The sequence below is a fragment of the Bombina bombina genome, chromosome 3, assembly GCF_027579735.1.
Source record: "Bombina bombina isolate aBomBom1 chromosome 3, aBomBom1.pri, whole genome shotgun sequence".
NCBI classification, from domain to species: domain Eukaryota; kingdom Metazoa; phylum Chordata; class Amphibia; order Anura; family Bombinatoridae; genus Bombina; species Bombina bombina.
This window is the reverse complement of record NC_069501.1, coordinates 1,262,471,209-1,262,496,108: the sequence shown is the minus strand read 5'-3', so window position 1 is coordinate 1,262,496,108 and position 24,900 is coordinate 1,262,471,209. Positions and strand designations below refer to the sequence as shown.

The window sequence follows — 24,900 nt, the reverse complement described above, 5'->3', positions numbered from 1 at the left end:
CTCTGAATTTGTTGTGTGCCCTATTACACACTATATCTACTATGATATCAAGGTATACACAATAATAATAATAGTGTGCTCACGGTGGTAGCAAACTGAAGGTAGCAGATAAAAATAATTAACTGTTAAATATAATTTATTTTACCTCTGGTATATAGTAGGTGAGTTTTAAAACAGTATCAAGTTGGAAATTATATTGTATTGTTAACTAACCACTCCGTTAGGTAGCACTGATTGTGATGTTGTATTTCACAATCTTACTCCCAATACTTAAGGATGATACCAGGAATAAGGTAAATGGTACTGCAGGGTGTGCTAAAGGTTATCTTGAAAGATATAAAATAAAAAATCAGCTGTTATTTGCGCTCAGTATATATTACCTTGAATATAGATATAATTACTGGTCACTTATTCATATGATTCCCCTTAGTGTGGGGCTATTAAATATTTACCAGTAATGTGACTATTATGCAAATATATAAATTACTGTGTGGCTAGATTAAATCTTAACCATAGTTAAAGCGCTGGTTCTTTAAGGTGTTAATATTTACTGGAGTTAAATCCTGTCAGTATCGGCGTAATACTGAAACTGTGAAAATAGGACAACATGAGAAAAAGCAGTATCTTGCTTATGCAGAGTGCTTAATATTACTCAGAAGATAAATTAACATTGATATAGTTAACAACGTAGCAAAGTAATGTTTTAAGCGTGCTTGCTAATAATCTTAAATCAACATATGGTTTGTATAATCTTCATTTGCGCCCTTGCTGGGCGTTAACAACTAAGTCTTATGCTAAGTTTTTTTTATAGTAAAGCATGCTTATGTATCTAGTTTTAACAACAAGTGAGGCCAGTTTAAAAATAGAAGAGACCTCTGACGCGGCGTTTCTCTAACGCTTCCTCAGAGGGGTACCAGTAATTATATCTATATTCAAGGTAATATATACTGAGTGCAAATAACAGCTGATTTTTTATTTTATATCTTTCAAGATAACCTTTAGCACACCCTGCAGTACCATTTACCTTATTCCTGGTATCATCCTTAAGTATTGGGAGTAAGATTGTGAAATACAACATCACAATCAGTGCTACCTAACGGAGTGGTGAGTTAACAATACAATATAATTACCAACTTGATACTGTTTTAAAACTCACCTACTATATACCAGAGGTAAAATAAATTATATTTAACAGTTAATTATTTTTATCTGCTACCTTCAGTTTGCTACCACCGTGAGCACACTATTATTATTATTGTGTATACCTTGATATCATAGTAGATATAGTGTGTAATAGGGCACACAACAAATTCAGAGCTCAAGCACAAAGTAAATAAGCACATACTCTTTTGAATATAAAGAGTCTAACAACCTAGATGCCCAATAGGCTTTTGCTATTGATAATAGCTTTTTAGTGATTTTCCATTTGCAATCTATTGCTGTTCAGAGGCACTAAGATAAATTGTAATTTTTTAGCATAATAAGCTCATGCTGAAACATTCACCTAACACAGTGAGAGTGTTTTTAACTCTTTAGGGCAGTACTATCATCCACAATAGCTGTCTTTTTAATGATAATAATAAAGGTTAATTTTTAACATACAGTACTGTTAGTCTTTCATGGCACAGTAATTATGATTCAATAATAAATAATAAAGATATCATATCAGTGTTTATAAGCATCTCTTTTTTGCTTGACTACCCTGCTCCCTTAGCAAGTGTAGTCATAAACTGTACTGGATAGTATCATTAATGCTTACGCACTGCTCCCTGTGTGTTCAATAATAATTGCTGACACAACACATATAATATATTGCAAAACACCCAAGGAGAAATCTTATAAACCAACTACTGCAATTAGGTTAAAAAAAAATAATTTTTTTTTTCTTTTGCTATCAGTATCGCTGGACCATCCAACACATAACAGCGCTAAAAAGCTAGTCTGATCTGAAGTAAACTGTTAGGGCTAGAAAAAAGTATAAAAAAACACATGTATAATGTACTAAGATAAAGTATTACACTCATAAATAAAAATATTAAGTATAAGTATGTTTATTATTAAAATAAATGTAAAAAAAAGGTTTCAAAGGGATACGGCATATAGAAAGGTGTTTGACTTTGTTTATTTGTCCACATATACATGGTTATAAACATAGTACACACACACACACACAGACACACACATATATATATATATATATATATATATATATATATATATACACACACAAATATCTACACATTTATATAAACTTCTGAGTAATTTCTAGTCCAACACCCTGAAACATATAATCTCTTAAAATCAAATACCTATGTTATTTACTTAGAAGAAAATGTTTTCTTTAATACATGTGGTGAGAGTCTATGATACTTTACTCTTGCTCTACTACTAGGAGAAGGCAAAGATTCCCAAACCCCAAGAGCTCTATACATCACACATACCTTAGTCTTTACTTTGCCTCTATTAGAGGTGGTGGAAGTATGAGTATGTGCATTAGTTGAAGTATGAAGATGTGTAGTGTTCTTCATTGAAAGGGTCTTTTGTCTATGTGAGGCCCAGTTCCCTCAGAGTACAGTGCTTGTCAGAACAACATAATTGGAGTATGGTCTTTGATACTACTGTTTTGCCTCATGGTAAACCCTTTACAGGCCCTCTGTAAATTCGGTCGAAGGATTCATCTTCTGCCTCTCTTTACAGATCGACGATATACACCTATCTCCATTACCTCTGCTAAAATGTTTCAGTACTGGTTTGGCTGGCTGCTACTCTGTTAGTGGACGAGTGTCTATGGGTAAGTACATTTTTACTCTATATGTATAGACACTCATGTGGCTTTATTTATGGGCACTTTCTATTTTAGAAATTTATCTATATAAGTATGTAATTTTTGCCAGAACGCTTTTTGGCTTGGCATTCTCTCGCTGCCATCTTCTCCCGTAGGGTCAAAATTTGTATTTCCCTTTCCTCAAGAGCTTGCTTTAATTATTTTTGTGCATTACTTTTTGTTTTTTGCTATTATGGAGCAGCACAAATCTGTCCCTGTACACCTTCCTACTAACATTATGTGTGTTTATTGTAAATCAGCTGAAGTGTCTTCTTCAGCTCATTTATGTGGCTCATGTTTAGATTTGTTATCACATTATGATCAATCTATGTTTTCTAATGTTTCTCAGGGTTGTATTGCACCTAACAATCTGTTCATTACCGATTGATGCTGATGGATTTCCTCCAGCTATGAAGATGTTTATTATTTCAGCAATTAAGCAAGCACAAGCTGCCTTGCCACGTTCTAACAAGTGTAAAAAGTCAGTTCTAGTATTACGTTCTACTAGTAATGAGTGTCCTGATACTGGGGAAACTGTTGTATTGTCAGATGGGGAGGTTTCCTCTGACAGTGAGGATTCCTTACCTGATGTTGAGCCTGATAATACCTCTTTTCTATATAAAATTTAATTAAGCTGTTCTCTTTTAAAGAAGGGTTTTACATACCTTTCAATTTTAGAGCCCTATGCCTACTGATGTAAAACCCTGCAGTCATTTAAATTCGGTCTATGGGGCATATTTATTTATTCATCAGGCCCCTTGTCTAAAGACCGCTGCTCCATAACGTGTCTGCCTGCTCTGAGGCAGCGGACAGAAATCAACCCGATCAAATACGATTGACACCCCCTGCTAGCAGCTGATTGGCCGTGAATCTGGAGGGGCTGGCCTTGCATCAGCAGTTCACAAGAACTGCTGGAGCATTGATAAATCTCAACAGCGTATGTGCAGCAATGTGCAGCAGACATGATACGCTACTTTGTATCATGTCCGCTCGCACATTGATACATATACCCCTATAAATCTGTGTCTTATCTCCCTGAGATTTTTCCTGTTCCTGATGCTGTTTCTGATTTAATTTTCAATGAATGCTCGAAATCATGTGTGTCTTTTATTCCTTCTGCAATGATTAAAAAGTTATACCCTTTACCATCTGCTAATCTTCAGCTATTGGAATCAATTCCTAAGGTAGACAGGTCTACTTTACTCTAGATAAAAGTACTACTATTCCTCTGGAAGACAGCACCTCTTTTAAAGTCCTTCTTGATAGAAAATTATAATCTTTTCTAAGAATGCCCTTTTTGCACTCTGGTTATATTCTTAGACCTGCTGTTTCTATTGCTGATGTATCTGCAGCTGACTCTTATTGGTTAGATAGTCTTGTTCAGCAGTTTTCTACTAATCCAGTAACTTCTAATCTGCTGAATTTGCTGAAACATACAAACGCTTTCATCGGTGATGATATATTTGATATTATGAAAATCAATGTTAAAAGTATGTCTCTGTATATTCTTTCCAGGAGGGTCTTGTGGCTTAAGTCCTGGAATGCTGATTTATATTCTATTATTTCTAATGTTAATAGAGGTAAATGTACTTTTCTTCCTCAAGACAAGGGGGGGTAGTTATCAAGCCGTCTACTTTTCTGACTTCGCCGGCCCAATACGTCCGCCTAAGCTCGCCTACCTTCGCCGCCGCGGACCTGAAAAAATACGCCTAAGTTATCAAATAAAGCTGTCAAAAAGCCGCGGGGCGATGAGCAGCGGACTGTGACAGTTATCACTCATTCCGATCTCGCTGCCCTTCGGCTTTTTCCCAGCTTTATTGCTAGCCTGTCACTAAGCACTCACACTAAACTACACTGTTCTACCCCCTATACCGGCGCCCCCGGAGCCTCCCGCAACTCAATAAAGTTACTAACCCCTAAACCGCCGCTCCTAGACCCCGCCGCAACTCTTATAAATGTATTAACCCCTAAACCGCCGCTCCTAGACCCCGCCGCAACTCTTATAAATGTATTAACCCCTAAACCGCCGCTCCATGAACCCGCTGCAACCTATATTAAACCTATTAACCCCTATCCTGCCCCCCCCTACACCGTCGCCACCTATAATAAATTTTATAACCCCTAATCTGCCCCCCCTACACCGTCGCCACCTATAATAAATTTATTAACCCCTATCCTGCCCCCCACTACGCCGCCGCCACTGTCATAAAATTATTAACCCCTAAACCTAAGTCTAACCCTAACCCAAACGCCCCCCTAACTTAAATATTAATTAAATAAATCTAAATAAATTAACTCTTATTAAGTAAATGAATCCTATTTAAAACTAAATACTTACCTTTAAAATAAACCCTAATATAGCTACAATATAAATAATAATTATATTCTAGCTATTTTAGGATTTATTTTTATTTTACAGGTACCTTTCAATTTATTTTAACCATGTACAATAACTATTAAATAGTTATTAACTATTTAATAGCTTACCTAGCTAAAATAAAGAGAAATGTACCTGTGAAATAAATCCCTAACCTAAGTTACAATTACACCTAACACTACACTATACTTTAATAAATTATTCCTATTTTAAAAATAAATACTTACCTGTAAAATAAACCCTAAGATAGCTACAATATAATTAATAATTATATTATAGCTATCTTAGGATTTATATTTATTTTACAGGTAACTTTGTATTATTTTAGCTAGTTAGAATAGTTATTAAATAGTTATTAACTATTTAATAACTACATAGCTAAAAGAAATACAAAAATTACCTGTAAAATAAATCCTAACTTAAGTTACAATTAAACCTAATACTACACTATCATTAAATTAATTAAATAAATTAAATACAAATAACACAATTAAATACAATTACATAAACTAACTAAAGTACAAAAAATAAAAAAAGCTAAGTTACAAAAAATAAAAAAATAAGTTACAAACATGTTACAAATATTACAACAATTTTAAGCTACTTACACCTAATCTAAGCCCCCTAATAAAATAACAACCCCCCCCCAAATAAAAAAATGCCCTACCCTATTCTAAATTAAAATAAATTTCAAAGCTCTTTTACCTTACCCAGCCCTTAAAAGGGCCATTTGTGGGGGCATTCCCCAAAGAAAACAGCTCTTTTGCCTGTAAAAGAAAAATACAACCCCCCCCCAACATTAAGAACCCACCACCCACATACCCCTAATCTAACCTAAACCCCCCTTACAAAAACCTAAACACTAATCCCCCTGAAGATCATCCTACCTTGAGTCGTCTTCACTCAGCCGAGCCACCGATGGAACTGAAGAGGACATCCGGAGCGGAAGAAGTTAATCCTCCAAGCGGCGCTGAAGAAATCTTCCATCCGATGAAGTCATCTTCCAAGCCGGGTCTTGAATCTTCCTTCCGCGACGCGGAACCACCTTCTTCACCGACGGACTACGACGAATGACGGCTCCTTTAAGAGGGACGTCATCCAAGATGGCGTACCCCTCAATTCCGATTGGCTGATAGGATTCTATCAGCCAATCGGAATTAAGGTAGGAAAAATCTGATTGGCTGATGGAATCAGACAATCAGATTGAGCTCGCATTCTATTGGCTGTTCCGATCAGCCAATAGAAATGCGAGCTCAATCTGATTGGCTGATTGGATCAGCCAATCGATTGAACTTGAATCTGATTGGCTGATTCCATCAGCCAATCAGATTTTCCTACCTTAATTCCGATTGGCTTGATAGAATCCTATCAGCCAATCGGAATTGAGGGGGACGCCATCTTGGATGACGTCCCTTAAAGGAGCAGTCATTCGTCATAGTCCGTCGGTGAAGAAGGTGGTTCCGCATCGGCGGAAGGAAGATTCAAGACCCGGCTTGGAAGATGACTTCGCCCGGATAGAAGACCTCTTCAGCGCCTCTTTGAAGATGACATCGGCCGGATCGAAGACTTTTCTTCAGCGCCGCCTGGATGATGACTTCATCGGATGGAAGATTTCTTCAGCGCCGCTTGGAGGATTAACTTCTTCCGCTCGCGGATGTCCTCTTCAGTTCCATCGGTGGCTCGGCTGAGTGAAGACGACTCAAGGTAGGATGATCTTCAGGGGATTAGTGTTAGGTTTTTGTAAGGGGGGTTTGGGTTAGATTAGGGTATGTGGGTGGTGGGTTTTAATGTTGGGGGGGTTGTATTTTTCTTTTACAGGCAAAAGAGCTGTTTTCTTTGGGGCATGCCCCCACAAATGGCCCTTTTAAGGGCTGTAAGGTAAAAGAGCTTTGAAATTTATTTAATTTAGAATAGGGTAGGGCATTTTTTTATTTTGGGGGGTTTGTTATTTTATTAGGGGGCTTAGATTAGGTGTAAGTAGCTTAAAATTGTTGTAATATTTGTAACATGTTTGTAACTTATTTTTTTATTTTTTGTAACTTAGCTTTTTTTATTTTTTGTACTTTAGTTAGTTTATGTAATTGTATTTAATTGTAGTTATTTGTAGTTAATTTATTTAATTAATTTAATGATAGTGTAGTATTAGGTTTAATTGTAACTTAAATTAGGATTTATTTTACAGGTAATTTTGTATTTCTTTTAGCTATGTAGTATTAAATAGTTAATAACTATTTAATAACTATCCTAACTAGCTAAAATAAATACAAAGTTACCTGTAAAATAAATATAAATCCTAAGATAGCTATAATATAATTATTAATTATATTGTAGCTATCTTAGGGTTTATTTTACAGGTAAGAATTTATTTTTAAATAGGAATAATTTATTAAAGTATAGTGTAGTGTTAGGTGTAATTGTAACTTAGGTTAGGATTTATTTTACAGGTACATTTCAGTTTCTTTTAGCTAGGTAAGCTATTAAATAGTTAATAACTATTTAATAGCTATTGTACATGGTTAAGAATAAATTGAAAGGCACCTGTAAAATAAAAAATAAATCCTAAGATAGCTAGAATATAATTATTATTTATATTGTAGCTATATTAGGGTTTATTTTAAAGGTAAGTATTTAGTTTTAAATAGGATTCATTTACTTAATAAGAGTTAATTTATTTAGATTTATTTAATTAATATTTAAGTTAGGGGGGGCGTTAGGGTTAGTGTTAGACTTAGGTTTTGGGGTTAATAATTTTATGACAGTGGCGGCGGCGTTGTGGGGGGCAGGATAGGGGTTAATAAATTTATTATAGGTGGCGACGGTGTAGGGGGGCAGATTAGGGGTTAATAAATTTATTATAGGTGGCGACGGTGTAGGGGGGGGCAGGATAGGGGTTAATACATTTAATATAGGTTGCGGGCGGGTTCAGGGAGCGGCCGGTTAAGGGGTTAATACATTTATTATAGTTGCGGTGGGCTCCGGGAGCGGCGGGTTTAGGGGTTAATATGTATAGTAGTAGCTTGCGGTGGGCTCCGGCGGCGGTGTAGGGGGGGTCAGATTAGTGGTGTTTAGACTCGGGGGTACATGTTAGGGTGTTAGGTGTAGACAGCTCCCATAGAAATCAATGGATGTCTGTCAGCAGCGAACTTGTACTTTCGCTATGGTCAGACTCCCATTGATTCCTATGGGATCCGCCGCCTCCAGGGGTGGCGGATTGAAAACCAGGTACGCTGGGCCGTAAAGTGCCGAGCGTACCTGCTAGTTTTTTGATAGCTAGCAAAAGTAGTGAGAATGTGCCGCACTTGTGTGCGGAACATCTGGAGTGACGTAAGAATCGTTCTGTGTCGGACTGAGTCCGGCGGATCGATGCTTACGTCACAAAATTCTACTTTTGCCGGTCTCGAGCCTTTGATAAACTAAGGCGAATCAGCCTCGCCACAAATACGCTGCGGAATTCCAGCGTATTTGAGGTTGACGGCTTGATAACTAGGGCCCCAAGAAGTCTAAAGGAAAATTTAAAGCTCGTAGTCGTTTTCATTCCTTTTGTCAAAACAAGGATCTGACTGTTCTCAGAAGAAAGGTAATCACAGTGAAGTCTGGAGACCTACTGTCATTTGGAACAAGTCTAAAGAAGGTAATAAATCTATCTTAGCTTCTAAGTCTGCATAAAGGTGTGGTCCCATTCCAGAAGTTCTGGAAGGGGGTAGATTAAAGCTTTTTCAAGAAGCGTGGGTTTCAGTCTGTCCCAGATCACTGGGTTCAGAATATTGTTTTCTCAGGGTTACCAAATAGGATTCAGATCAAGGACTCCTAGAGGAAGTTTTTTTTCTTTCCAATGTTCCAAGGAACCGTGTAAAAGCTCAGGCTTTTCTTTAATCTGTCTCAGATCTGGAAAACATGGGACTGGTTGTTACATTTCCTCTACTGAAACAGGGGGATTGGATTATATTTAATTCTCTTTATTGTTTCAAATAAGGAAGTTAATTTCAGATCAGTTTTAAATCTAAAGGCTCTAAACAAGTGTGTAAGGATTCCATTTTTCAGAATGGAAACTACCAGGACTAGTCTGCCTTTTGTACAACAAGGTCAGTTTATGTCCACAATAGATTAAGGGGATGCCTACTTCATATTCATATCAACAAGAACATCATCAGTATCTGATGTTAGTTTTTCTGAAAATATATTATCATTTTGTTGCTCTTTTGTTTGTTCTAACTACAGCTTCAAGTATATTTATCAAGGTTCTGGTTACTCTTTTGTTTGTAATCAGAACTCAGGGTGGTGTCACAACCAGTAGCAGTTTACATAAAAGACCACAAGCTACATAATGGCTATTTGCAAAAGCTGTTAGAGAGGGTTGCAGTAACTTAATATTAAAGTACTTGTATTAAGTCTCTGTGAAATAACTGGTGAGTACTTTGCAGATTTATATGTGTATGCCTGAGAGTGTAAGCAAACAGGAACTGAAATCCTGTCACACACCCCTGCAATAACTTTAATTGGTAGTAGCTGAATATACAGCTCCTATGAGGAGATGCTGCATATTATATGAGGGTGTGACAGAGGCGCAGGAGCTGAGTTGTAAGCTGGAGACAAAACTGATAATGCAGCATACAATAAACAGTTCTTTAAGGAAGGTTCACCCCTGAATAACAGGATCTGGTCTGTTACTGTTAATGCCTGTCCTCTTACTAGTCACCAGGCAGTTTACGGAGAAATGAAGTGGAGCAGCTATTGTAATTTTAGTAAACTTCTAGGAGGTTGAGATAGGAAGAGGGTAAGATAGGCTGCTGAATGAAATGTGCATACAGATGTAAGCAAACAGTTCAGTAAGAAAAACAACTGGGCATTAATACTTGCTGATAGATGACAAGATGACAAAAAGCAGGAATAAGGCTAAAGTAATCCTCCTGATGATAAGTAAAGTAGAATTCCTCACAGGGGAAAATCTGAACAGGAACTACTGCAGCTTGTGGTGATATTCAAGCACCAAATAGTTACAGGTGCACAATTTTTGTAGAAATCCAAGTAGAAGGGTGAATATTCAAAGTACTCTTCTTAATGAGATATTACAGGACCCCCCAAAAAAGAACATCCACTGTCGCAGTCATGGTTTTCTAGGATAAAAGTCTATGAATCTTGAGGACCAAAATGGGGTGCCTTCACAGAAGTGGGAAGATACCCATGAATTACCTTAATTTCCATATCCCTTACAGCAAAATAAATAGTTGAAGGTTACCTGGGGTATATTGTGGAATCCAAAATCTTCTCATCCTCATATTCCATGTCTCTGTTTACAAAGAGAGGAGGAGATGTAGATGTTGTTGTAGAAGGCTTAAATGGTTTTCAGCAATGAGACATGGAATCTATGGTGTATACGGTATGTTAGGGGTAAGTGGTAGCTTCACAGCATTGTTGTTGATAACGTTCACAATAGGAAAACATTGAATAAATAAACTGCTGGTTTCTTGGAAAGTGTAGGTAGTTTTAGATTTTTAGTAGATAACCAAGCCTTGTCTTGTAAGTAGGAGGTATACATTTATGATGGTTGTATTAATACTTTTGTCTGGCTTGAGCCTTTTTGATGTTATCTTGAATGATTATAAACCCTTGTTTCAAAGTTTTAATTGGTTGAATTAACAGATGGACATGGGTGGATATATATTTAATATCAAAGTGTTTAGATGATGGAAAAAAATAATTGAAAAGAAAGGGGACTGTTTTGTGGTGGAGTTAATAGTGTTATTGAAAGCAAATTAAGCCGTAGGTAACAAATCGTTCCAATTGTCTTGTAAATGGTTTGAGTAAAAACCACAAATATTGTTTAACCACATGCTTAGTACTTTCAGTCTGTCCATTAGATTGAGGGTGGTAAGCGCTGGTCAACTTGTATTGAATTTTAAGTTTTTTACAGAGTTCTGCCCAAAATTTGGAAGTAGACTGTCACCCTCTATCAGAGATGTAATTTAACAATATTGCTCAAGAAGACTTTTGCTGTTTTGCTGGCAGAGGGTAATAGAGTTAATGGTATGAAAATGAGCCATTTTTGTTAAATGATCTACAACTACCATAATGGTGTTGTGTTGGTTTTGATTGACGAAGTTCAACAATGAAATCAATAGCTATAGATTTACCATGGTTTTGAAGAATTGGTAAAGATGTCAATACATATACGACATGAGGTTACATAATTGGTGATAAATCGTTCCATTCCAGGGGCACCAATAGTGTCTGTTAATTAACTCAATGGTCTGGGGTATCCCCTGGGTGGTCTGATAAGACCAATTCACGTGTAATGCTAAGAATCTTTTTCTCTGAGCTGTCGAGGAATGTATAATTTCCCAGCATGAAGTAGAAGTTTTCCTCTCCTCTGTCTACCTGTGAATGTAAAATAGAGGTATCTTCTGTTAAGTAATGTAAATTTTGATGCTAAATTGCGATGGTTTTTAAAATTTGATTAAAAACATGGGCACTTTAATTCACCAAAATTTACATTTCATTAGTTGGGAAAAAAATACTTACCTTTTAAAACTTGACAGACACTCCAGCTTCCTCTGCCCATCGCAAGCCTCTTCCTGGGTCTAAAATGATGGATCGGTCATCCTCCAATCTGTCTGTTACTGTTAATGCTTGTCCTCTTACTAGTCACCAGGCAGTTTACGGAGAAATGAAGTGGAGCAGCTATTGTAAAGTAGAATTCCTCACAGGGGAAAATCTGAACAGGAACTACTGTAGCTTGTGTGATATTCAAGCACCAAATAGTAACAGGTGCACAGTTTTGTAGAAATCCAAGTAGAAGGGTGGATATTCAAAGTACTCTTCTTAAAGAGATATTACAGGACCCCCCCAAAAAAGAACATCCACTGTCGCAGTCATGGGTTTTCTAGGATAAAGTCTATGGAATCTTGAGACCAAAATGGGTGCCTTCACAGAAGTGGAAGATACCCATGAATTACCTTAATTTTCCATATCCCTTACAACAAAATAAATATTGAAGGTTTACCTTGGTATATTGTGGAATCCAAAATCTTCTCAACCTCATATTCATGTCTCTGTTTACAAAGAGAGGAGGAGATGTAGATGTTGTTGTAGAAGGCTTAAATGGTTTCAGCAATGAGACATGGAATCTAGGGTGTATACGGTATGTTAGGGGTAGGTTGTAGCTTCACTGCATTTTTGTTGATAACGTTCACAATAGGAAAACGTCCAATAAATAAACTGCTGAGTTTCTTGGAAGGTGTAGGTAGTTTTAGATTTTTAGTAGATAACCAAACCAATAGTGTCTGTTCATTAACTCAATGGTCTGGGAATCCCCTGGGTGGTCTGATAAGACCAATTCACGTGTAATGATAAGAATCTTTTCTCTGAGCTGTCGAGGAATGTATAATTTCCCAGCATGGAAGTAGAAGTTCTCTTCTCCTCTGTCTACCTGTGAATGTAAAATAGAGGTATCTTCTTTAAAGTGAATGTAAATTTTGATGCTAAATTGCACGGTTTTTAAAAATTTGATTAAAAACATGGGCACTTTAATTCACCAAAATTTACATTTCATTAGTTGGGAAAAAATACTTACCTTTTAAACTTGACAGACACTCAAGCTTCCTCTGCCCATCGCAAAGCCTCTTCCTGGGTCTAAAAATGATGGATCGTTCATCCTCCAATCACGGCGTTGAATCAGACACTGATTCCCCCGGGGGGAAGCCGTTATTGGAAGATGACCGATCCATAATTTCTGATGTCAGAAATGGCTTGCGACGACCGGGGGAAGCTGGAGTGGCTGTCAAGTTTAAAAGGTAAGTATTTTTTCACAACGAGTGAAATGTAAATTTTGATGAATTAAAGTGCCCCTGTTTTTAATACAATTTTTAATTACCGGGCACTTAAGCATCAAAATTTACATTCACTTTAAGTAAATCCTGTAAATCCAATAGAAAGTTGTGAGGTGGACCAATTATGCAAGAGGTGGGGAGGATTAAACTTTTTGTAAGTTTTTTATTTTCATCTACAAATTGTATGGAGAGTGAATCTGCTTTTTTATTTTTTGAACCTGGTCTGTATGTAATAACATAATCAAATCTCTCAAAGTAGAGACTCCAATGAACCTGTCTAGAAGATAGTGTTTTACTTTAAGTATTCTAGATTTTTGTGGTCTGTATATATTATGATAGGTTTACTTGTTCTCTCTGGAAAGGGCCTCCATGTCTCAAAAGCCACCTTAATGGCTAGAAGTTCCTTTTTGCCGACAGGGTAATTGATTTCAGCTGGGGTCAAAACATGTTAATGAAATGCTACTGGATGTATGGGTTGAGAAAGTGAACTTTGTTATGACAAGATAGCTCCAATAGCATATTCGGATGCATCCACTTAAAGGATATATTGTTGAGTGAGATCAGGTAACTGTAAAATGGGAGCAGAGGTAAAACTACTCTTTAATGTTTCAAAAGCATTCTGTGTGTCAGATGACTAAATAAACTTGGTAGAGGCTCTAATGAGGCATGTGAGAGGTTTAGCAAATGTAGAAAATGTATTTATAAATTTTCTGTAATAGTTGGTGAACCAATAAATTGTTGTAATGCTTACCTGGAAGTGGGCACAGGCCAATGTAAGACAGCTTACTTTTTTTTTTTCTTCCTTTGTATTCCATTTGGTGAGATGTGGTAGCAAAGGAAAGAAATACTTTGCGTGTCAAAGAAGCACTTCTCTAATTTGGCATAGAGTTGATTAGTGTGTAAATGGGACAAAACCTAGCGGACATGCTTGTAGTGGTCTTCTGGATTAGAGGAATACATCCAAACATCCAAAAGGTCTCTGAAAACATTATTAATGAAATGCTAAAATGTTGCCGGAGCATTACCTAACCCAAATCGCCTTACTGTGTACTCAAATAACCCATAACACATGCAATAAAAATACAAATACCAGACCATGCAGATGTTCACGTAGTGCTGAGTGACACTGGAGAAAATCTCGGAGTTCAGCTGACTATATTTACTACAAGTTTATCTTGAACTCCTACTATTCTACCCTTAATCTTTATAAGCATTATTTCTCTACTCTTATCTCTACTCTTTTCTCAAACCCAAAAGGTCTTTTCTCCACATTCAATACTCTTCGCCGCCCACCCCAACTCCTAATACAACTTCTCTAACAGCTCAAGATTTTACCAGCCACTTCAATAACAAAATTGACTCCATTAAACATTAAAGCAGCTCTCAATATACTACCAATCTCCCACCCCCTCAGAAGTTCACAATCATCCAAAACACAAATAGCCATACGTTTAGCTCATTTGCCCCTGTTACAGAGGAAGAAGTTTCTACCCTTACTCTGTCCTTTCACCTCACTACCTGTCCCTTCGACCCCATTACCTCACAGCTACTCCCCTCCCTCTCTTCTACCCTTACCCTATACTCACACACATCTTCAACCTTTCCCTCAGCACTGGTATATTCCCATTATCTCTAAAACATGCACTGGTAAAGAATATCATCAAAAAACCTTCTCTCAATCCAACCTCCCCCAACCCAACTACCCCGCCCTATTTCCCTACTCCCTCTTGCCTCAAACCTTCTTGAAAAGCTAGTATATGCAGTTCTATCCAATTTCCCTACTCTAAACTCCCTCCTTGACCCACTGCAATATGGATTTTGTCCCCTTCACTCCACAGCAATTGTTAAGGTTACCAACAACCTACTTACAGCAAATTCCCAAGGCCACTTCTCTCTGCTTATTATTATTATTATCATTTATTTGTATAGCGCCGCCAAATTCCGTAGCGCTTATCCTCCTTGATCTGTCTGCAGCCTTTAATAGTGTCGCCTACCTACTCTTTTGTTTCAATTCCTCCAGTCCTTCAATATTTGTGACACAGCTCTCTCATGATTCTCTTCCTTTCTATCTAACCATACCTTTAGTGTAGCCTTCTCTGGGGCATCCTCTGGCCCATTACCACTTTCTGTTGCGGTACCCCAAGGCTCTGTTCACGGTTCCCTTCTCTTTTCAATCTACACATCATCATTAGGTTCCTTAATAAAGTCCCATGGGTTTCAATATCATTTGTATGCCGATGACACCCAAATCTACCTCTCTGCACCAGACCTATCTCCTTCCTCGCTATCTTGTGTCACTAACTGTCTTTCTCATATCTCATCTTGGATGTCCTCTCACTACCTTAAGCTAAATCTCTCCAAAACTGAGCTATTTTTCCCCCTTCCAAAATCTCCACTCCCTTTTCTCTATAACTCTTTTATTACCCCTACCCTGCATGCCCGATGTCTTGGGGTCAGACCTTTCTTTCACACCTCACATTCAGTCCTTGGCTAAATCCTGCCGCTTGCACTTTAAAAACCATCTCTAAAATTTGATATCTCTTTACACAAGACAGAATTAAGATTTTAATCCACTCTTTCATCCTTTCCCGCCTTGACTACTGCAACTCCATCCTCTCTGGTCTCCCTAGCTGCCACCTAACTCCTTTAAGATCCATAATGAATGCCTCTGCCAGGTTCATCTTCCTTACACGTCACTCTTCATCTGCTGCACCTCTCTGCCAATCCATTCACTGGCTTCCTCTTGCCTCCAGGATTAAACATAACATTCTCACTCTGACATACAAAGCCATCAACTGCACTGCTCCCCCTAGATCTCAGACCTTGTCTCCAGATACCCTCCCCCCGCCCCCTTCACTCTGCTTACAATCTCGTACTCTCCTCCCCTCTTTTTATTTCCTCACATTTTCATTTACAGGACTTCTCCAGACTGGCTCCCATCTTGTAGAACTCTCTGCCTTGCTCCATAAGACTCTCCCCTAGTATTAAAAGCTTCAAGCGCTCCCTAAAGACTCTACTATTCAGGAATGCATACATCCTACACTAACGTTTCCCAACTCCATTGCTTTCCCCTTGCACACCTTAGAATGTAAGCCTATGAGCCCAGTTGTTTGTAGATCACCTTCATAAGAGTCGACTACAACAGTGCAACTCTCGGCATAGTCCTCTACCCATTTGATCCCTATAAATGTTATCTTATTTACCGTCTATGTTTACAGCCCTGCAAAATCTGTTGGTGCTCTACAAATACCTGATAAAAATAATAATAATAAATTTGAATAAATAATTAAATACCTTTAAACAGATAAATCACAAATACCCAATGAGCTGCTTGCCCACCAAACATTTTGATTAACCCCACTTAGCCTCATCTCTAAAAACTCGCCCTGTCATGGAAAACCAGGAGGTACACCCCTTCTACCTATCATTAATGACCACACAGCAAGCACCTCTGCCACAGGCAAAGGCCCTACTGATGAGCCACGCTACACAATTCAAAGGCTTTTATAACCCCTTCTCGCAAATTAAAATTAAACAAACCCCATCAGATAAGAAGAAACGTCTGCCAGACTCTCCTTCAAACTATACATGTCAAATAGAGACACCACCACATTGCGGGACACAAAACTTCTGATGATTCTATCCAGCCTTTTAATATCCCATGCCGCCCTCCAGGATAATTTGGGTTCAATCTTGGACCAAATAACATTTAAACTCAGAAACAGTTGCAACAATCTCCCCACATCCATTTTTATTTTTTCCATTAGATCTTTCTGAGACAAAAAATCTAACTCATTACCAGAAGCATGAATCAGTAACATACATGGAGGACGGAACAGTTGGGCATATTCAACCACTTTAATAAGAATCTGATCCCGTTTGAAATCTCTTACACTGAACCAGCGATTTATGACTGCCTATGGTTTAAAACCCAAATAAGTAGCCTTCTCCTTAATTAAAGCTTCCTTCATAGCGCACTATACATATGAATGACCAATGAGCCAACAAAGTCAAGTAACAGAAATTAGAGATTTATCAATCCTACAGTGTCTCAAAATTACTACTCCTAAAAATAATACAGGACCTCCTCAAGTCATGTATAAACATCTAAAATCAGGTAAAAACAGTATAGGAGAGTGCTTAAGAAAAACGTAATGGGTATCTAGCTAGTGAGAGATATGAGATAGAAATAGAAGCATGATGAATAAAAAACACAATTTATGCTTACCTGATAAATTTATTTCTCTTGTGGTGTATCCAGTCCACGGATCATCCATTACTTGTGGGATATTCTCATTCTCAACAGGAAGTTGCAAGAGGACACCCACAGCAGAGCTGTAATATAGCTCCTCCCCTAACTGTCATAGCCAGTCATTCGACCGAAAACAAGCCGAGAAAGGAGGAACCATAGGGTGTAGTGGTTACTGTAGTTTAAATTTAAAAATTACCTGCCTTAAAATGACAGGGCGGGCCGTGGACTGGATACACCACAAGAGAAATAAATTTATCAGGTAAGCATAAATTGTGTTTTCTCTTGTAAGGTGTATCCAGTCCACGGATCATCCATTACTTGTGGGATACCAATACCAAAGCTAAAGTACACGGATGAAGGGAGGGACAAGGGCAGGTACTTAAACGGAAGGTACCACTGCCTGTAAAACCTTTCTCCCAAATATAGCCTCCGAAGAAGCAAAAGTATCAAATTTGTAAAATTTTGAAAAAGTATGAAGCGAAGACCAAGTCGCCGCCTTGCAAATCTGTTCAACAGAAGCCTCATTTTTAAAGGCCCAAGTGGAAGCCACAGCTCTAGTGGAATGAGCTGTAATCCTTTCAGGAGGCTGCTGTCCAGCAGTCTCATAGGCTAAGCGAATTAAGCTTCTTAGCCAAAAAGAAAAAGAGGTTGCCAAAGCCTTTTGACCTCTCCTCTGTCCAGAGTAGACAACAAACAAAGCAGATGTTTGACGAAAATCTTTAGTAGCTTGTAAGTAAAACTTTAAAGCACGGACCACGTCCAGATTGTGTAACACAGGGATGGAACCACAATCTCTTGATTGATATTCTTGTTAGATACCACCTTAGGTAAGAACCCAGGTTTGGTACGCAGGACTACCTTATCCGTATGAAAAATCAGATAAGGAGAATCACATTGTAAGGCAGATAGCTCAGAGACTCTACGAGCCGAGGAAATAGCTACCAAAAAAAAAAAAAAAAGAACTTTCCAAGATAAAAGTTTGATATCTATGGAATGAAGAGGTTCAAACGGAACTCCTTGAAGAACCTTAAGAACCAAGTTTAAGCTCCATGGTGGAGCAACAGGTTTAAACACAGGCTTGATTCTAACTAAAGCCTGACAAAATGCCTGAACGTCTGGAACATCTGCCAGACGCTAGTGCAAAAGAATAGACAGAGCAAAAATCTGTCCCTTTAAGAAACTAGCTGACAATCCTTTTTCCAAACCTTCTTGGAGAAAAGATAAAATCCTAGGAATCCTGACCTTACTCCATGAGTAACCCTTGGATTCACACCAATAAAGATATCTACGCCATACCTTATGGTAAATTTTCCTGGTGACAGGCTTTCGTGCCTGTATTAAGGTATCAATAACTGACTCGGAGAAGCCACGCTTTGATAAAATCAAACGTTCAATCTCCAGGCAGTCAGCCTCAGAGAAATTAGATTTGGATGGTTGAAAGGACCCTGAATGAGAAGGTCCTGTCTCAGAGGCAGAGACCATGGTGGAAAGGATGACATGTCCACTAGATCTGCATACCAGGTCCTGCGTGGCCACGCAGGTGCTATCAGAATCACTGATGCTCTCTCCTGCTTGATCTTGGCAATCAGTCGAGGGAGCAGAGGAAACGGTGGAAAAACATAAGCCAGGTTGAAAGACCAGGGCGCTGCTAGAGTATCTATCAGTGTCGCCTTGGGATCCCTGGACCTGGATCCGTAACACGGAAGCTTGGCATTCTGGCGAGACGCCATGAGATCCAGTTCTGGTTTGCCCCAATGGAGAATCAGTTGTGCAAATACCTCCGGATGGAGTTCCCACTCTCCCGGATGAAAAGTCTGACGACTTAGAAAATCCGCCTCCCAGTGCTCTACACCTGGGATATGGATAGCTGATAGGTGGCAAGAGTGAATCTCTGCACAGTGAATTATTTTTGAAACTTCTAACATCTCTAGGGAACTTCTTGTTCCCCCTCGATGGTTGATGTAAGCTACAGTCGTGATGTTGACCAACTGAAATCTGATGTACCTCAGAGTTGCTAACTGAGGCCAAACCTGAAGAGCCTTGAATATCGCTCTTAGTTCCAGAATATTTATTGGAAGGAGAGACTCCTCCTGAGTCCACGATCCCTGAGCCTTCAGGGAGTTCCAGACTGCACCCCAACCTAGAAGGCTGGCATTTGTTGTTACAATAGTCCAATCTGGCCTGCAAAGGTCATACCTTTGGACAGATGGACCCGAGATAGCCACTAGGGAAGAGGATCCCTGGTCTCTTGGTCCAGATTCAGTTGAGGGGCCAAATCTGTGTAATCCCCGCTCCACTGACTGAGCCTGCATAGTTGTAGCGGTCTGAGATGTAAGCGTGCAAACGGCACTATGTCCATTGCCGCTACCATTAAGCCGATTACTTCCATACACTGAGCCACCAAAGGGCGTGGAATGGAAAGAAGAACCCGACAGGAATTTAGAAGGTTTGATAACCTGGACTCCGTCAAGGTAAATTTTCATTTCTACAGAATCTATCAGAGTCCCTAGAAAGGAAACTCTTGTGAGTGGGGATAGAGAACACTTTTCCTCATTCACTTTTCACCCATGCGACCTCAGAAATGCCAGTACTACGTCCGTATGAGACTTGGCAATTTGGAAGTTTGATGCCTGTATCAGGATGTCGTCTAAATAAGGGGCTACTGCTATGCCCCACGGCCTTAGGACCGCCAAAAGCGACCCTAGAACCTTTGTAAAGATTCTTGGGGCTGTAGCTAATCCAAAGGGAAGAGCTACAACTGGTAATGCCTGTCTTGAAAGGCAAACCTGAGAAACCGATGATGATCTTTGTGTATCGGAATGTGAAGATAAGCATCCTTTAGATCCACTGTAGTCATATATTGACCCTCCTGGATCAGTGGTAGGATGGTACGAATAGTTTCCATCTTGAACGACGGAACTTTGAGGAAATTGTTTAAGATCTTTAGATCCAAAATCGGTCTGAAGGTTCCCTCTTTTTTGGGAACCACAAACAGATTTGAGTAAAAACCCTGTTCCTGTTCCTCCTTTGGAACTGGATGGATCACTCCCATAACTAGGAGGTCTCGTACACAGTGTAAGAATGCCTCTCTCTTTATCTGGTTTGCAGATAATTGTGAAAGGTGAAATCTCCCTTTTGGGGGGGAAGCTTTGAAGTCCAGAAGATATCCCTGGGATATAATTTCCAACGCCCAGGGATCCTGAACATCTCTTGCCCACGCCTGGGCGAAGAGTGAAAGTCTACCCCCTACTAGATCTGTTACCGGATAGGGGGTCGTTCCTTCATGCTGTCTTAGAGGCAGCAGAAGGCTTTTTGACCTGCTTACCTTTTTTCCAGGTCTGGTTTGGTCTCCAGACCGTCTTGGATTGAGCAAAAGTTCCCTCTTGTTTATTATTAGAGGAAGTTGATGCCGCACATGCCTTGAAGTTTCGAAAGGCATAAAAATTAGACTGTTTGGCCCTAGATTTGTATCTGTCCTGAGGAAGGGCACAACCTTTTCCTCCCGTGATATCAGCAATAATCTCCTTCAAACCAGGCCCGGATAGGGTCTGCCCCTTGAAGGGAATGTTAAGTAGCTTAGATTTTAAAGTCACGTCAGCTGACCATGATTTAAGCCATAGCGCTCTGCGTGCCTGTATAGCAAAACCAGAATTCTTAGCCGTTAGTTTATTCAAATGAACAATGGCATCAGAAATAAAATAATTGGCTAGCTTAAGTGCTCTAAGTTTGCCAAGTATGTCATCCAATGGAGTCGTTACCTGTAAAGCCTCTTCCAGAGACTCAAACCAGTACGCGCAGCAGCTGTGACAGGGGCAATGCATGCAATGGGCTGTAGGATAAAACCTTGTTGAATAAATATTTCCTCATGGTAACCTTCCAATTTTTTATCCATTGGATCTAAAAAAGCACAACTGTCCTCGACAGGGATAGTAGTACGCTTTGCTAGAGTAGAAACTGCTCCCTCCACCTTAGGGACTGCCTGCCATAAGTCCCGTGTGGTGGCGTCTATTGGAAAACATTTTTCTAAAAATAGGAGGGGAAGAGAACGGCACACCTGGTCTATCCCATTCCTTATTAATAATTTCTGTAAACCTTTTAGGTATTGGAAAAACATCAGTACACACCGGCACTGCAAAGCATTTATCCAGTCTACACAATTTCTCTGGCACTGCAATGGTATCACAGTCATTCAGAGCAACTAAAACCTCCCTAAGCAACACACGAAGGTGTTCAAGCTTAAATTTAAATGTAGAAATATTAGAATCAGGTATCTTTCCTGAGTCATTAACATCACCCGCTGACTGAAGCTCTCCTTCCTCAGCTTCTGCATATTGTGAGGCAGTATCAGACATGGTTCTTAAAGCGTCAGTATGCTCTGCATTTTGTCTAACCCCAGAGCTATCTCGCTAACCTCTAAGTTCAGGTAGTCTGGCTAATACCGCTGACAGTGTATTATCCATGACTGCCGCCATGTCTTGTAAAGTAAACGCTATGGGCGCCCTAGATGTACTTGGCGCCATTTGAGCGTGAGTCCCTTGGGCGGGAGTCAAAGGGTCTGACACGTGGGGAGAGTTAGTCGGCATAACTTTCCCCTTGTCAGATTCCTCTGGTGATAATTTTTTAAAAACAGAATATGATCTTTATCGCATAAAATGAAATCAGTACATTTGGTACACATTCTAAGAGGGGGTTCCACCATGGCTTTTAAACATAAATGAACAAGGAGTTTCTTCTATGTCAGAAATGTTTATACAGACTAGCAATGAGACTAGCAAGCTTGGAAAACACTTTAAATCAAGTTAACAAGCAAATATAAAAAACGGTACTGTGCCTTTAAGAGAAACAAATTTTGTCAGAATTTGAAAAACAGTGAAAAAATGCAGTAAATCAAACAAAATTTTTACAGTGTATGTAATAGGCTAGCAGAGCATTGCATCCACTTGCAAATGGATGATTAACCCCTTAGTTCAAAAAACGGATCAATAAAACGAAATAGACGTTTTTTAACAGTCACAACCAACTGCCACAGCAATCTGTGGTCCTACCTTCCCCAATAAACGACTTTGGAAAGCCTTTGAGCCCTTTAGAGATGTCCTATAGCATACAGGGGACTCCTGAAGGAAGATGGATGTCACAGTTTGTAATTTTAACTGCACCAACTGTAACTTTTATACTATAACAGTGGAAAGCCTCAGTAAACTGTTTCTAGTCAAATTTAAGCCAGCTATGTGGAGAAAACTAGGCCCCAATAAAGTTTTATCACCAAAGCATATATAAAAACGATTAAACATGCCAGCAAACGTTTTATATTGCAATATCATAAGGGTATTACCCCTGGGAGTAAGCATGATACCAGTCGTTATTAAATCACTGTATTCAGGCTTAACTTACATTAATCCGGTATCAGCAGCATTTTCTAGTGTTTTCCATCTCTAGAAAAAATTATAACTGTACATACCTGATAGCAGAATAAACTGCATGCCATTCTCTCGCTGAAGTTACCTCATCTGTGTAATCCCCTCAGACATATGTGAGAATAGCAATGGATCTTAGTTAAACCTGCTAAGATCATAGAAACCTCAGGCAGATTCTTCTTCTATTTACTGCCTGAGATAAAATAGCACAACTCCGGTACTATTTAAAAATAACAAACTTTTGATTGAAGAAAATAAACTAGCTATATTTAACCACTCTCTCCTACAACAACCTTGCTTGTTGAGAGTTGCAAGAGAATGACTGGGTATGACAGTTAGGGGAGGAGCTATATTACAGCTCTGCTGTGGGTGTCCTCTTGCAACTTCCTGTTGGGAATGAGAATATCCCACAAGTAATGGATGATCCGTGGACTGGATACACCTTACAAGAGAAAATGTATTTACTAGAATGTATATATGTCACATTAACAATTAAAACACCTAAAACATGTATTGATATAAGCTGAAATACAAGTTTGGCAGAGAGGTTCCCTTTAACTGCTATACACAGTATTAGGAAACCCTCCATCTGTTGGTGCTGATCAATTTCTTACACAGAAAACTGTTTCCTAATTAAAGAATGACTCCATTATCCCATAAGCTGTATCCTCAGAGAGGATTAGTTCCAGCACTTAGCAGGAGCAATTTAAAAATCTTACGGAACTTTGCTTATGCTTTCTGGGTGCGGGCATCCCAAATACTCTTTCAAGCTAACAGCTGTTAGTATCCTTATTACGGGACTTGTACCTCTAAAACGTGTCAAGAACATCTACATAACGGACAGGACTCTGATCGCCCAATTTGAGGCCAAATATTGCATTATATTATTTTAATAGAGTCACTGACTCACTCTGCAGTGTTTTTCTTATTTACCAGTTACTGAAATTTTAACTTGTATTTCAGTTTATATCAATACATGTTTTAAGCATTTTAATTGTTAAGGTGACATATATACATTCTAGTAAATACATTTTTTATTCATCACGCTTCTATTTCTATCTCATATCTCTCACTAGCTAGATACACATTAAGGTTATCTTAAGCTATCCTATACAGTTTTTTACCTGATTTTAGATTTTTATACAGACTTGAGGAGGTCCTGTATTATTTTTAGGGGTAGTATTTTTGAGACACTTTAGGATTGGTAAATTTCTATTTTCTGTTACTTGACTTTGTTTTTGCTCCTCTTTGAGACTTATCTCCTATCACGTCATTTTCTTTTCCAATTATGGACATATTTTGTACAAAGGGATATGTTATTAAAAAATATTGAAATTAATGATAACTCTAACACTAACACTTTTCTTAATATCACAGAAAATGTAAATTATATTTGTACTAAATTAGAAAATGCACTAGTTAAAGAAATGAAACAGACAACTGAGATAAAATTTACACAAAAATATATAGATTTACACATGGTCCCAAAAGGCCTTAAATTAAAGAAAAATTGCACTTTTCCTCTTAATGATGTATTCTCAAATCAATGGTTTGAAGTATTTGAAGCAGCATCTATCAATTTAATGAAAATAATCATAAAGTCAAGGAACTTTTCCTTTAACAAAATAAAACAAGAAATAGATTTATGCAAGGATCTAAAACACTTAAAAACAAACAGCTAAATAGTTTTAACACAATTTCTGAATTTAAAAACAGTATCCTCATAAGTAAAAATTCTAAATATAATAGTGATATAGATGATTACTCCAAAGACCAGGGTGAACAAGATACTAATACAGAAACTCCAATAAACATGATAACCACAAATAATGAAGGGAATAACAAAAAAAGGTAATGCACATCTTTTTAGTAAAGGAATGCGATATTCATATAATAAAAAACAAGAAACACGATTCTCTACAAACACTGAGACATCCCATATTTTTAAAACTACACATAAACCTACTAGACCTGACCATATACAAAACTCATATAACCCTAATCAAACAAGGACAAGACATTATGATAGCCCTCACCAATTCAAGTAAAATCACAAAAACATTGGAAATAAAACCCCCAACAGATACTGGCATCCAATTAATAACAAAAATGAGGCCTATGATCCTAATAACCAATCTTTTACAGACATCCATAGAAGAGATTCGGATTATACTAAAAATAGGACTTTTTTCTAGCAACAATGATTA

At 38.3% G+C, this 24,900-nt stretch overlaps 1 protein-coding gene across 1 annotated transcript in view; it reads left to right on the top strand.

Moving 5' to 3' along the window:
* Positions 1-3,453, top strand: part of LOC128652716 (vomeronasal type-2 receptor 26-like) — an 87,849-nt gene extending 84,396 nt beyond the window's left edge. The window contains exon 6 of the mRNA XM_053705648.1: positions 3,174-3,453. Within this exon, the coding sequence (XP_053561623.1) occupies positions 3,174-3,453 (280 nt within the window). The remainder of the gene's footprint in view (positions 1-3,173) is intronic.
* Positions 3,454-24,900: the final 21,447 nt, after the last annotated feature.